Below are 15,284 nucleotides of genomic sequence, written 5' to 3'. Positions count from 1 at the left end.
TGCAAAGGATGTGAATCTTGGTAACGGGGGTCAATTCGACGACAGCGCTTGTGCTGTCAGTCGTGTTACCATGTGCCACGGCAGCACTTGCTGAGTGCCTCATTGGTCCACTAGTGGAAAGCCACGGTGAAGATAATTTGGACTATACTGAAAAGGTTGACAGTGTAAGGATCTCTTCACATACGCCGCCGCGATCTTTGGCCTGCAGCTCCACCTGAAAACGAAAGACACTTCTCCTAACTTGATCTTTTCCATTCTCATTTTCAACGGGTGCCGCCTTGGCACTACTCCCATTGTTGTTTCGCTTTGTCTGGTTTCGACTATTCAGCCTGAGGCGAATGCCCATTTGCGGGAGGCCCCCAGTTGGCGAGGCGTCTGCCTTCTCAACATTGAATGAAAGGACGTATGCAATCTTGGGACGTGTGATTTGTTGCAGGTACTGTGGCAGAGGGGTACCTCTCGGACGGGCTTATCATGAGACTGCGGCTGTGAAGCCAGGCTTTACGGCAACACTCGCATTTTGGTTGTTTTTTTTTCTTTGGACTCTGTACAGGTCACGACCATGTGTAGTACCTTTTCCTGGCTTGGAAATTCTTCAAGTCCACATGCAAACACAAGACATTTGTGTCCCATCGTAGACAAAAGCATGGCTCTAGCACATTTGAGTCCGGTGTTACGGAAGGTGTGCAGCGCTGGAAAAGAACACAGGACGACGCAGTCAGTGTCTTGGATCCGGGGGTCTACACTGATTCGTGTAGCCTCTACCGGAATAAGCGACTACACATGATGTCCCTTTAACAGCGTTGCAGCTGCACGGAATCAGCATACAAAAGTAACACCGATGACAAGGAAAAGGGAAGACTACTGTGGAGGAGCCGGTCTCTACATGACACACGTGAGTTTTTTTTTTGAGCGCCTCTACAACCACGTTCTGCGAATAATACCGTTCACTAGAAGTACCTCCTGACTAAAGAGAAACAGAGCCACATGTCAGAAAAGTCACAAAAGTGAATCGCGTTAGCACAAAGATTCAGTACCAGAATTGTTGGGCTCTCAAAAGGCGGAGACACCGTCGTCGGAAAAGCATTCTGTGTTTCCAATTGCAAAGGCACTAGCTGTGCATCGGTACACGGGAACAGATGGCGAAAGAGACCATCACGTTCTATTTCTCCACGCTAGTTGCTTCTGCAGTTGGTCTTGACGGTCCTGTGCAGTTTCGCTTTTTGCCCCATTTGTAACCGAAAAGGATATCGGCACCCACGGCCCCCCCTCACGGCAATTTGCGTATTGCGATACTGCTGCTGTGCGTCACACGATCTTCCTGCTGCGCTGTCCAAAAGCATGGAACTCCTGGGCTGCCGACAGCGTTTCCTCATCTATGGCATGCAAATCAGCCTTTTTGAACAGACACCATCAAAAGTCCAAAGAAGCACTCTAAGAAAAACGATCGCAGGCAATGAGAATGGGCCAGTTTTCGCGACACCCGGTGTGGCTTCGATGTATGCGGTTTACGCGTGCATGCGCGCTAGCGCGTGCCTGTTACTTGCCATTTTTGTTTCGTACGATCTGTTCCTTACTACATGTATAACTTTGCACTCCCTCACGACTGCTTCTGAGTCCCCTCTATCATGTGCTTCTTCTGCGGGAAAATTCGCGAGTAAACTGCACCACTAAGCCTTCAGAGCTCCATCTTTTGCGAAAGACCAGTAAAAATATGCTGGCTTTCCTGTTGCAACACCAGCGAGACTTGTGGCTTCTGGGCCTTGCATGCTGATCGCCGAAGATCTGGGACACCGGTGTGACATTTCTCGGTTTCTTCGGACCGTGACCAGCTGTAAGACGAGTTGTTGGGACGATTGAGACAAAGCTCTTCGTCGATTTCGTAAAAGACATCTCCCCTCTCAAACGCTGTGTGTCTTGCTGCGCAAAGCCGTCGCCATGTCGGGTAGACGCAGCTCTGCGCCAGGAGAAGGATTTGAATCCGCGTACCCTCGCCCTTTCTGTTGCTCTGTCCCTGCCTTTCCTTCTCTGGACTTTTGTGGTTTCGCCGAATGTCAATCGCGTACTCGCTTGCGTATGGTCCACCCCTTCGAGAGGGGGGCTGGCCGGTGCCTGGTGTCTCAGTTCGTCAGGTCAACCGGGCATTCGCGTGGGTCGAGCTCTCGTTGTCATAACGCCGAAAGCAGCACATCTCGAGCAAGCAATCACCCGAAAGCGCCTGACAACTCTACGGGATCTGATGCCAGGCCGCGGGACGCCTTACTCACCTGCTGTGATTACCTTCTGCGACGCCTTCTCCCATCCGTTCTATCTGAATCGCTTTCTGGTCACAGGACCCAAGAACACGCTCCGTTCACGGAAAGAACGGATGCAGGCAATGCACGGTGTAGCCGGTGCGGTCGACTGCTGCTTGTATCAGAACCTGTAGAACAAGTTAAGTCGATACACATATCGAGCGACCGTTCCACAGATTGCATGCGACAGCCCGGCTCGACAGGAGCAGACATCACCATTGCGGATGCCTCCCCCACGACGTTTGCACGCGGCAGCGGTGGGACTACATATGAAGGGGGATTACCATCAGCCAGCGACTTGGCCGACACCCCCCCAGAGACCGGTAACTCTTCGCTTGCTAGCAAAAACCCACAGAGCTCAGCCGCGATCGCCTACTCATTCTTCGCCGATCGGCTTCGTGCCATCCGACAGGACGCGGTTCGCCAGCGCCTCAACACAGCGGACTTGTTCATTCTCCTCCTTCAGTGTGCTCGGTTCCATCTCTTTGCCGAGTATTTCTGGAGTGGTGGAATATACGCGTCTACTCGGTCAGCTGAGCCGGCGCCCTCGCTCGAGGGATTCGAGTCGCCACATCGGATTGGACGGGAGCTCGTGAAACATGATCACCCAGCTGCCGATAAGACACGGGTTCCATTCGGTAGCGACAAATCGCACGCCAGGAACGGAGTTGAGGGACGCGCAGAGCAGCTGCCAGCATGCACGCCTCCAGCTGAAACCTTTGGGAGCAGAGACCACCTTCTCGCCACGAGTAGCGGTGCCCAGGAACAGGAAGTGTCTCCTGAAGCGACTTTCAAAATCTCTGGGTTCTCTCCGAGTCTCAACCGTTTTCTTCTGTCGTCCTGCCTGGTCCAGCTCCTGGGCATCATTGTCCGAGAGTCGCGGCGCTTTCGGCTGTTGCTGCGGCGGAAAAGACGGGATCATGGGCCGCGAACTGACTGCGGGATTGGCGATGCAAAAATCACCGAGAAGTCCTCGGAAAGAAGCGGAGAGCAGCTACAGGAATTTGCTCGGGGACTGGGCGTCGAAAGTTCGGAAATCGACGAGGCGGTCTCCCTTTTCTTGTTGTCCCAGACACTCGCTGTGCCTGTGCAACCGACGTTCAAGGGACAAGAACGAAGCATTTTTGTGATCCAGGAGATAACCAGAGCACTCGGCATCTGGTGGAGCCACCTTCCCTGGTCTGCATTGGCGATCAGAATGGCAATCCAAGGCAAGCTGAAAAAGCGAGACGATCTTTAGAGCAGCGGTTTCCCCTTGTGTGTCCATTCTACATGGCGTGCCTGCACAAGTTGAACGGAAACGTTGCCAAGGCGTGTTTGTGTGCCTCTTTTTCGTGCCCGTCTCGCTCTTCCGTGTTTTTCGGTCAAACGTTTGACGATACTCTTAGCCACAGTGCCCGATGGTTGTGTCGAATTGCGTCTGCGTCTGTTCTAGGCAATCTCTCAAGGCTTCGGAAGTGCACTTTTTTGTGCGGCACGCGAGCATCAATTGGGGAACCGCTGCTCAGACACACACTATAGATAACCGTGCCAGGCGCAGCCGTTGCGCGAGTTGATCGTTTCACTTTGCACCGTTTTGTGAAGTGCCCTTATGGGAACAGATAAGGAGACTGCCAATACGTGGATGTTGGATGCCAGTCGGTCGGTTTTTGTTGCGTTGTGCGCTTCAGCGTCGTCTGGTGTGGAACCACGCCGTTCCCTCTTGCGTCAGGAGACAGCTCCTGTGCCTTTCCTCCTTCGCTGCGCCGTGTATCCAAGCACAGATCGTCTTCGGGCGGGTGTCCTTGCGGAGGTTAAAGCCGCCTCGCTCGCAGCAGCTCCGGGCACTCTGGTGTCCATGAAGCAGCTGATGCAGTTGATGGCGTGCTCTAGGGCTGATGTGACTAGTCTGTGCCTGCGGCTGGGCGCTGGCGAACCCGTGTACAGTAAGGAAACGACATGTGAGAAGGAAAACTGCGCTGAAGAGGGGACAGGGAGAGAGACCGCAGGGAGGCGCGCCGAGCTGCCACAGCGGCCGTCTTGGCCAGCCGCGCAGCAGGCGAACAACATGCAGCACGAAGGGCTACCAGGGAAGGGAAAACGAATCCACCAGGCACACTGGAGCTCCGGTATTTCGGATGCAGATCAGGAAGCAGCTTCAGCGCCACTGGGGGCTGTTGCGGAACATCCCCATCGACGCGAGGTGGTTTCCGGCATCCGCTTTCGCAGAACCGATGAAAATGCCCACCTGCCGGGGCACGCTCTCCCACGCGATAGCACACAAAAGGAGCTGGGAAGGCCGACGCGTTTCTCAGAGCTTCTTGCCTCAGTTGGAAGCGATGCGTGGAGACGCTCCACTCCGTCGTTCGTAGTGCATGCGCCAGGCGATGTCGAAGAGCTAAGAAACATCTTTGCTTGGCCCCCGCCAGTCGTTATGTAAGATCCGGTTATTCTATGGTTGTGAAGGAAAACACACAACGCCACACGTCAAGCTCTCAGGCGCGACAGCTGGGCGCCATGATACTGGCAGAGACCCAGTACCGCTAACAGTCGTTTGTTAGGCCACCGGAAATACTATAAAGGCTAGGCCAGAAAGGGTTGCGCGTGACTCCAAGACGTGGATCACGAACGAAATTGAGAGGCTAAACCACAGCTTGATATATGGATCTGCTTTCGCTTAGGGTCTGGCCCGCGGTCCAGCTAGGCTCTCCTCACAGGCCGTAGTCGCAGGCAGAAGCGGATTTCTTTTCTCTCGGGTTTTTAGGTGTGGGCGTTCGCAGTTGCGCCCGGGGAACTCTCGCGAGGAACAGGACTGCAGTTCATGCAACGGCCGGGCTAGACTCAGAAACTTTGCAAGTTGAGCTGGACTACCGCAATTTTCGGATACCACGGAATCCGGGGATTTGGCCCCACACGAACAGTTTCTCTGGTGACCGTGCAGAAACTGCGCACGGACCCGTGAATGTGACGGACCAAGGTCACACAGACTTGAGTCTAAGGGCATGCGTCGCTTGCCAGGTTGTCTGATTTCACCAACAATTTAACGATACCGTTCCAGTTCACTGTCTGCGAATCTATGTTTGAAACAAATCCAAAAGACGCCGCGTCGCTGCTTCGCCAGGTCCTCAGTTCCGCGTCAGCGGATGTATCCACTTTTCTTCTTCTTCCTCGAGCTCGTTTTCCACTATCGCTTGCCTACGAACAAGCACCGATACAGGCCACGCGACCTCCGCTGAGTGGACGGTGGCAGGCTCAGCTTACACGAGGAGGCATATACGCCGAAAATGAGGAGGCTGCACAGACCACGGCTGAATGCGTTCAACGCAGTCAGCACGCGGGGATCCACGAGTTACTTCAGCGCGCTACCGTACTGTCCGTTCCGTTCATGAGCGTGTACCGCTAGTTGCCTTTGCGGATGCTTCTGCTCTCATACACACACTCACCTGATGCAACCCATGAGTCTGTTCATGGTGTAAATGTTGTGAACTGTAACGAGCACTCCTCCCAGCTGCTCTCCGGCCTTCAAGAGATAGTGCAAGTACGCCCTGAGATGACACATTTTTGGAGCGAGGAGCCCGGGAATTCAGGATGTTTAGGATGACTGCTGCTTGTGCTGATTGTTGCGTTCTTTTTGCGTCGTGTGATGGGGTGACATCCCGGTCTCGGGCGTGGTTTCGACTCCGCTCATGGCCCCAGCTCGTTGACTTCGTGTGAAAGAGTCGCGCCTACTCCCTCCCGGTTGAACCCTTAGAAGGAGGTACTAGATAGGCGGTTGCGGAGATGCGTTGTGGAAACAAGGAAACAACGGCGTACACTAAGCTGCTATTCTGCTTGAGAAAACCGAGGATCGATTTAACGAATCTGCCGGAGAAACAGCGCTGAACGCCGTTGCGGCGATTAGAGCCTTCCGGAGTCCCGGACGCCCACTAGCTCTCCATTCAACTGGAAAACGAACCTGCTAGCGGTCCTGCACGTGTAACAGCCACAGTCGTGCAGAATGGGCCGGTCGTCGAACTTGAACGCTGCCTGCACACACGGAACGGGGCAAATGTGCAGTCAAAGTCTCGTCGCCCAGACGTTCGACGCTCACTCCACGCCCCAATACAAACGGGTCCAAAGACGTTTTACCATATCCTCCGTACAAAGCCGGCACGAATAGAACCGTGCGCGTCTGCGTGGACGCTTCATGCATGCACCGCTTGCCTGTGACACAGAGACGTTCTGGCTCCATGCCAGCATCTGCGCGACATCACAATTGGCAGCGTCGCCGAATGCGGTCAAGGACACTGTGGCAAACCGTTGATAAGAGCGACGTTTGCGCGCGCCGTCCGTGCGTAGTTGCCGCCGTGGGTGGCGGGAACGGCAATGCTGCGACTTACATTTCGCAAGTCCACGTACTCCTTGGGTGTCTGAGCTGCTACAGGGAAGGCCTTCTTCCTTTTCGGGCGACCCGTCAAGAAGGCAGTGGACGGACTTGACATGGAGCTGGCCAACTCGGGAACGGAGCCGGCACGAAGATCTGGTCGCTCAGCCGATCCTCTTGTTTCCACGCTCGAGTCGTCGTGGTCCCAGCAGGCAGACGGAGGGACTCCGACGGCTCCGTCGCCTTCCCAAAAAGCCCGCGGAACGAGCGCGCTGCCATGGCGTCCGGCACGCGTTGGATGAACGCAATCAAATGTGTCGATGCCCTACGGGAAGGAAAAACAGAGTTCAGAAAGGAGATCTAGACTCCGACTTTGGGTCTTTCGCTGCTGAAACAAACGGGTCGCTCTCTCTCTCTCTGTTTGGCGTGTACAATAGATGTCAAGCGCGCAGCATGTTGGCGGAAGATCAGGCCTGTCTCTCTCATGTTTTGCTTTTGCCCGAGCCCCACGAGTGATCCGTTTTGCGAAAGCAACGTGGACCTCCGAACGAAGGAACGGCCGAGACGGAACTGACTGATGACGCGGCTCAGACCGTCTCTGCAGGCGGAACCGGTCCTCTGTGCGACATGTTCGACAGCCAGGTTCCGGGCTGGTATGCCACGTACCTGCTTGACCCCGTGGAAGATGTCGCGCATGCGTCCGATTCCCAGCAAATGTATGGGCCGATCTTTTCGAAGCTGCCTGGAGCAAAGAAACAAAACGGGCTGACAGAAATGATGCACGACTGAACACACTCGGGGGATATACATGGGGCGGCAGCCCTGTCACCTACACACATGATGTAACTGGACATTGCAACACACGTAGAGATTCCGAAGCTTCGGCAATCATAGATTGGGCGAGACGTCTGTCGCAGCAGCCTATAAAGGGGCGTTCGAGTCCGACGAACGGGAACGCCTGCGGATTTTTAGCGCACACTGAAGAGTCCGCTCCCTTGCCTCGCATCACGCCCTGAAGCCAGGGGGAAGGCAGCCGGGGGACGGAGGCTCATGGAACCCAAAAAGGCCGTGGAAAGAAGGCAGGAGGCACCACGCTGCGTGTGTGGCCTTCCAAAAGACGGCTCTCCCCCGCACAACGTGTCCAGACTGCCTTCACCCGTTGGAGGCCACGCCGCCCGCATTTCGCCGCATGCACATATCACGTTACTGCAGTTGATGGCGCTGGCGACAGATCTTTGAGGTCAGGGCGGTCCTTCCGACTCACTCAGGGAGCTGCCTGTTTGCCGCTTACCGTGCAGTTTCTTGAACGACTGCATGCATTTGCTCGCTGTCAGCACCTAAGCTTCCACCTATTGCCGACCCGAAGAAGGGGTGCCTGTACATCAGAGAGGGAACGACAAGTCGGGAAGACGCGTCAGTCCCGGACTGATGGAGCAGTATGTTTTTGGCGTTGCCTCTTGCCCCGGCAGAGCCAGACTGATCGCTAAATAGCGCCGCTGGGGCCCTCTCCAGTTCGCGCGTGGAGTCGGTGGGATTGAGTCTCTCATTCGCCTAACAAGATCGCAGGATAAGGCAGCCCCAGCAACACCACAGACGGCAAGCGCCGAAGAGACCTGAGGGCTGCCGCCCATCCTGCCCGTGGACGCGAGACCAGTGTCGCCTGCCATGAAACTGCGGATGTGTGTCTCTTTATCACGCGCGTGCGTCGCAGGAAGCAGGGGCTCATCCGTGCGCCGTCTCACTCGTTGACGAAGCTGACGCTCTCCTGCCGCAAATCCCTGTACACGCCTCCCTGGACGACGCCGTATAAACCTTGTTGGGGAAACGCCTTGTTAGTCGGACTGCGCGAGTTGTCTCCTTGCCCGGTTGAGGCGACCAAGCGCTCCCCAGACTCCGAGCAGACATGGCACCACGGTCGGCCTCGCGCGTCGGCGGCCGGGGTGGACTCGGTTGACCGCGTTGCCTTTCGCCGCGAATCTCCAGAGGTGAGCGTGTCCGCGACGCTTGCCCGGCTGCCGCTAGTTCGTGGAGACCGACACAGTGGCTGTGGAGTCGAGGAACGCGTTTCGTGAAACACGGGAAACTGCGCCGGCAGCCCGTCCCTCCTTTCCCTGAGGCGCTTGAGGGCGAGCAGGCACCGGAGGGCCCACCGGTGGGAGCGTCGCATTGAAGCAGCAGTGTAACTCTGAGCGACGCGACACGGGAGCATTCCTCGACGAGGCCACGTTCAAACGAGGCCACGTTCAAACGAGACCATGTTCAAACGAGACCATGTTCAAGCTCGTAAGTATGAAACGTTTCTCTGAGGCCCAGAGAGCGCCAGCGCCTGTGGAGAGAGCGCTGACAGCCACGCGACTCCTTCAGGCTGAACCGCCCGACCTTACCTTGGAAGCGTGGAAAGGTGTGCACTCATCGAGTGCAACGATGAGATCCGCGCCTGCAGGTCACAGAGACACACGTGCGAGTCAGCGCATGCCGGAGACCGTTTCCACTCACGGACAGTCCTGCTCGTTCGTGCATGCAACGGCGTGCACACGGCGCATGCGACAGATTCAGCGCACCTCCGCGTTTGTTCAGAGGCGGGGCGCACCACCCGCGTCGGCGCTTCGAGACCCCTTCTTTCCACAGGCCTTCCTCTGCTCACCGAGTTGTGTCTGAGCTTCCATGGCTCGCTCGGGAGTCAGCTCGACGCGCTGTCCGGTGTGGTAGCTTCGGAAAATGGCGCCTGTTTCATCGAGGCGAAGCAACTGCGAGTCGGGTTCTCCAGTGTCTTGCGCCTCGAGAGGTGCGTCACCCAGACGTTCCCTCGATCTCTCGATGCATTCGCGCCCGTCTCTGCCGCCTTCGGACGATTCACGCGCACCAGCACTCGAGGAAGAGGGAGCGCGACTGCCGGTGCCGCGGCGCCTCCCCTTCACCTCATCGGCGACGCTGCCGTGGTGAAGCGAAAAAATCTGGTAGCCGCCGCTGTCTGTGAACATCGGCCCACGCCACCCGGTGAAGTGCTGAACCGGCGAGACCACATACACACGGGAGACGAACCTCCGGTGAATACCCAAAGCGTTCCGTAATCAGAACCCCGTTCGAAACCGGAAACAGCGAGGACTCAGGACTCGTCTGAACATACGGCGCCCTGGAGTGCCGCCAAGGAGACCGGGAGGATCGACCGACGCTGAACGATGTCGGGTAACGAGTCACCGTCGCGAAGCGCGCGCTTAGGGCCGTACCGCGAGAGGGCTAAGCAGGAAAGAAGACGCGAGTCCACCCCAGAATTTTGCGCGAGCAGGAGTGACAGTGGGGAAGGCGCGACCTCGCCGCGACAGGCAGTGAGGCGACGCATCCCCGCGTGCGCCTGTCGCTGCGAGTGAACCTCTCGAAGGTCAACGCCTAGCTGGAGCCACAAGGGAAGACACTTTAGAAAGTGCCGGAGATGCAAACGGCAGTGGAGCTCTACGTGGCGCGAATTACCTGAAGTCCACCCAAGCGCTCGATGACCTCTGGACCCGGATACACCAGCAAGTGGTACGTGTTCGCAAGAATGATCTGACAAACAAGGAGACAGAATCGGCCCGCAAGAACATGCACCGTGTGGTATGCGAGGCGTCTTTTGCTTCAGGTGCGCGGAGAGATACACGTTCATACATGTTGATACGTCGTGCAACTCGGCGCTTGCATGTCCAGCGACAGCACTATTTTTTTTCCTGTTCATGGAATGCGGCGGTTCCAACCGGGAAGTTCCACCAGACACAGTCGCTCACGGTGGAGCGCCGCTGCAGGTGGACCGCTGCGTCAGGGCGCGCGAGCATGACAGTTTCCGCGGGTCGGACCGCACCTGTGTGTTCGCTTCACGAAGCATTTCCACGGTTACGCCCTTCACAGAGGCTTTCGTGCCACAGAGGATGAAATTTGGAGTTTCGACGTCGCCAAAGAGGGTGCGGATCACGCCCACGCGGGGCGATCCCGACTGCGTGTTTCCCGGCTCTCGAAGGATCACGTCTGGAGGTTGGGTCCCCATTTGAAGGTTCGGTGCATAGACACCGTGGCATCGCGAACTGGCTGTGAGGGCGCCTTGGAGTGGATTTTCGCTCTTTTCCCGGTGCCGTGGCTGGCTCAGCCGAAGCAGGCGGGGCGTCGCTCTGCCCGACCACGCCGCCGGCGAGCTACTCTGACGCGGCGAGAAGCGAAGAAACCCGACAGAGCTCCGTAGGATTCCGCCCCGCCTTGGCTGCTTCCAGCTCGGGTTCGAAACGCAGGCGCCGACCGGGCGTTCTTTGCGCCGACGAGAACAAAGAGACGGCTCTCCACCAGCGCAGAGAGAACGCGAACGGCTTCTCGACCGAGCCTTCCGAAAAACGGGTTTCGGCAGAAGCGCAAAGACACGCAAAGGCGCGGGATGCGGGCCAGGCGTGTTTGACGCAGGTTCCGTCTCCGTGCAGCTCTCGCTGCAAAAGGATCCAGCTGGAAGCACAGAGAAGATCTGCAAAAGGCAGCGACGCCGACGCGCTATGGAAGGCGAGCGCCGGGAACCCGCCTGTACGGCCACCGGCCTGTTCAAAGGGAGACACGGAAATGCGTTGCCGCACTGCGAGGTTCCAGCGGCTCCCCCCTCCGTCGACACCAGCGCGACACTGCCCCATTCACGGCCCCATATGTGTCCGAAGGAGAGCAGGACGAGAATCGCAAGTGCAGAACGAATTGATAAACGAGGACGGGGCGGTTTCCTCGAAAGAGGACGCCGCGTCCCCTGCCGCGTGCGTGCCGCGCTAGACGTACACCAGCCTTGGCAAGCTGGCAAACCGTCGTACTTTATAGCAGGGAGCGCAGGGCGGGACAAAAGCGATGCCATCGTCTTTTCTGTGTAGAAGGCGTCGAGTCGGGCAAAAGGCATGGCCTCTAGACATCGCCCATAAAGGCAAACATGGCTCTGAATGGAGGGTGACGGAATTGAAAAGACGGTCGCTCCAAAATTACTCCCCGACTGGAGAAGAAACACTCTCTGAAGGGGTGTCCGAAAAAATGTAGACCTAAAAAGTATACACACGACGCTCAGCCGGCCTGGACGTCCATGCACGGCAGGCCGCAGCACCGAAACGACTCTGCACATGCGCCGCGTAAACTCCGAACTCTTTCGTGTCCCGCATTCTCGAAGCTTACAAAGACAGCTGTTTCCTTCCCTTGTGGGGCCAGGTTTCTGGGACGGGACCGACTGGATCGGTCACCGAACATCGACGCTGCTCTCCTGCTACGGCGGACGGAGCCTGGCAGAGTCCGCGTTGCATCTACGAGGACTCTACAACGTCGCTCGGTGAACCCATTCACAGAAGAAAGAAAAGTGACGCAAAAGCATGTTCGTGTGAAAGCGTCACGATACACACCGCGCCGACATCATGAGCACGCGCCGCTGCACGCAAGACACGCCATCGGGAGAAAGCTAAAAACTGGCCGCAGCTGGTGCATGCGTACGGCTTCCCGACGCCTGCTGGTCGGAAGCGGTGAATCAGCCGAAACAGTGGACAAGCAACGGTCGATTCTGCTAAGGATCGATGTAGCAATACGTCTTTTATCGCCTAGATTGGTCAGTGGATCCCTCCTTCTGCGCGGCTGGCCGGAACTGCTTCCGCTTTTTTCTGCCCGGTGTCTTTGCATGCCCTCGGTGCCCCACCTGGTCTGCCGTTGCGCTAACCGGCACGAAGTTGTCGAGTTTTGGCAAAGGCATGTTGCGAAGGCTCATAAATCGTTGAAACCCCGTCCCGTAACACAAGAACGTCAAAGAACAGACAGTCAAGAAAGTCCGATTCCCTGCGCTCGCAAAAAAGCCGCGCCAGGCGGACGCGTTCACGCGGCTGCATACCGCCAATCACGCCACACCACGTGTACCCGCTCCCGCGCGACTGAGAAAGGCGGCTGCCGTCCCTGCGCTGTTCCGACGTCGTTCCACAAGGATTGCCGCACAGAGAAAGGCGTCACGTTCAAAGAGGTGAATCAGCAGGGTCGAATGATCCTCGAACTGGAGCGAGAAGCTCTTTACTGCCACAGCCTGCACGGACTTTTTTGTGCACGGTCTGAACGCTCAGGTGTCAGCGTACGACGACAGAGCAAAGAGGAGTCTTAGGCAACAACATCGCCTTCAGAAAAAGCGCATCCATTTGCTGTCACGTCCCGAGATGCCTTGCACGTTGCTCTCCGCGTTTCTCTCTCTTTCTCTCGGACTTCATGCTCCAGCTATGCCAGTGTCGCGGGTAGTCATGGCCAGCGCGACTGGAGAAAACTTCGAGGAGCGAAGTGAAAGAGAACCGCAGCCTCTTGGCACAGAAAAGCGTTGAGTGTTTTCAGTGAGGCTTTCCCCGTGGGGCGCGCGCGGCCACCCGAATTTGGCATCAGAGCACTTCTCTATGGCTGCCGGAAACGAACGTGTGAACCGCGCTGCCTTGGACCGGTGGCAAGATCCTTTTTCGAGATTCTTTCAACCAAACGCACTGGTCCCAACGAAGCGGAGTGACATCCCATTCGAAGTCGCAAACTTCAGGGAGCAGTTCCACCTGGGCTTCACGAAACCGCAAACAGGAACCGTCGACCAACTCCCGCCCCCCGCCCGCGCGTAGCACGCGTTTTTCTCGGACAGAAAAACATGCAATTGATGCACCGCTACAGACGTCTACCTCAAACCGCCATAAAAGCCTCTTCGAAAACGCTAGAAATAGACCAACGCGCAGCACTCAGTTGAGAGTGGAATGCTTCCTTGTTCTGGGGAGTATATACTACGCGTTGGACTGCGGTAGATAAATAACTGTGACTCCTGTTGTACAGTCCTCGAGTCATGTAAACTACAATACACAAGGATCCGAAAGAGGCAGTTGTAGCATGCAACACACCCTGACTTCCCTGCGCTGCAAAGTGTGGCCTCTCGGGCAGACCGTACGTGTGTGACAACGCCGAAAGCAAAGTGACACTAGGCGAAAACGTCAGCGAGAACCTTCGCGCGGGTGGAAGGACACAGCACAGGAATTTTGGAGCGCCAAAAGCGGTCGAAATAAGAACAAGCAAGGAGTGTCGGAAGCGACGCAAGGCAAAACCCTAGCCATGTGAATCTGAAAATAGGACATTTGCCTGCCGTGTTTCACACCGCTGCTGGGATACGGCAAACCTCCCGATGGCGCTTGTTCTGGGGAGAGTCACGTGACTGTTCTGTATGGCCTTTTGGCCACCAACCGAGGTCGCGACACGCATGCTTGCAGCTCGCCAGGCGTAGTTTTCCAACCTGGTTCCGAATTCGTGCCTCTACGCATCTGTCGACCAGGACGATCCGAGAATTGTTGTCGCTGCAAGCGTTGTCAGCACTAGTGCAGTCTAAGCTGGATGACGGGTCCAGTTCTCGCTGCCGGCTGTCTGAGCCGCACGGCGTGCATTACTCAACCAAGGGGTTTTGGTTTTTTGTCTGACCTGAACGGCAAGTTGTCCGTAACGAGACTGTTTGCCTTTACAAACGGTCTCGGCAAATCACCAACACAAAAGAACGCATCTCCCGCACATACGTCACATACCGCCGCGGCAACTTTAGGGTGTATATCGCCCTTCGGGTGGCCCCTGAAAACGACGGGATACTCAGGACGGAAAGCATGTTTTTTGAGCTACCTGCAAGAGGTACTACATTCACCTCAAAATATGAAGAAAGACACCAGTGTAGCTCGTTCATTTTAACGGCAATCCACAATGAAATAAGCACAGGTGCGCCACGCGCCGCAGCACCCGACAGTATTCCACTACAAATGAAAATGCACAAACCCGGGCAAAGCCATGTCGAACCGACTCGCCGGGCACCGTCCAAAAAAAACCCGGCCAACTCGGCAAGATTGAAGCAGTCGACCGCACGCGGACAAAGTAAGGCTGTGCTGGGCATCGAATGAGGCGACACGCTTGCGGCTCCACAGAACGGCAGCCACCTTGCAACGACACTTGATATCGGACTCGACTGCACGGCTTCCAAATATATACCCGGGTCGACTGCACGGCTTCCAGATATATTATACCCGAGTCGACTGCACGCCTTGCAGATATATACCCGGGTCGACTGCACGCCTTGCAGATATATACCCGAGTCGACAGCACGGCTTCCAGATATATTATACCCGAGTCGACTGCACGGTTTCCAGATATATTATACCCGAGTCGACTGCACGGTTTCCAGATATATTATACCCGAGTCGACTGCACGGCTTCCAGATATATTATACCCGAGTCGACTGCACGGTTTCCAGATATACCCGAGTCGACTGCACGCCTTGCAGATATATACCCGAGTCGACTGCACGCCTTGCAGATATATTATACCCGAGTCGACTGCACGGTTTCCAGATATATTATACCCGAGTCGACTGCACGCCTTGCAGATATATACCCGAGTCGACTGCACGCCTTGCAGATATACCCGAGTCGACTGCACGCCTTGCAGATCTACCCGAGTCGACTGCACGTGGTCCACGAAAAAAACCTGCAAAGACCGCCTGTGGCTTCCATCACGGACGGGTACTTTGATGGAAAAAGAAGACTCGTCGGACGCACCACCCGCCATGAACGGATTCACGTGCACCCTCCGTGCCTATGACTCAGACGATTCCGGGACCTGAGTTTCGTTGCCACTCTCTCTCGCG

General features: G+C 56.4%; 2 protein-coding genes across 2 annotated transcripts; one reads left to right on the top strand and one right to left on the bottom strand.

Annotated features, from left to right (window-relative positions):
• Nucleotides 1-1,938: 1,938 nt before the first annotated feature.
• Nucleotides 1,939-4,713, top strand: NCLIV_009660 (conserved hypothetical protein; the record flags this gene model as incomplete). The annotated part of the gene is made up of 2 exons (XM_003880481.1): nucleotides 1,939-3,505; nucleotides 3,965-4,713. The coding sequence occupies 2 exons, from the start codon at nucleotides 1,939-1,941 to the stop codon at nucleotides 4,711-4,713; spliced, it is 2,316 nt and encodes a 771-aa protein (XP_003880530.1).
• Nucleotides 4,714-5,033: 320 nt separating this feature from the next.
• On the bottom strand, nucleotides 5,034-10,651 carry NCLIV_009650 (putative queuine tRNA-ribosyltransferase; the record flags this gene model as incomplete). Its single annotated transcript, XM_003880480.1, has 11 exons — nucleotides 5,034-5,085; nucleotides 5,717-5,818; nucleotides 6,229-6,299; nucleotides 6,653-6,961; nucleotides 7,303-7,378; nucleotides 7,928-8,011; nucleotides 8,379-8,428; nucleotides 9,021-9,073; nucleotides 9,281-9,641; nucleotides 10,105-10,179; nucleotides 10,469-10,651. The coding sequence occupies 11 exons, from the start codon at nucleotides 10,649-10,651 to the stop codon at nucleotides 5,034-5,036; spliced, it is 1,416 nt and encodes a 471-aa protein (XP_003880529.1).
• Between the last annotated feature and the right edge of the window lie 4,633 nt (nucleotides 10,652-15,284).

The sequence above is a fragment of the Neospora caninum genome, chromosome IV (genome assembly GCF_000208865.1).
Source record: "Neospora caninum Liverpool complete genome, chromosome IV".
Lineage (NCBI taxonomy): Eukaryota > Apicomplexa > Conoidasida > Eucoccidiorida > Sarcocystidae > Neospora > Neospora caninum.
The sequence above is the reverse complement of the archived record's forward strand: the minus strand, read 5'-3'. Positions and strand labels throughout refer to the sequence as shown.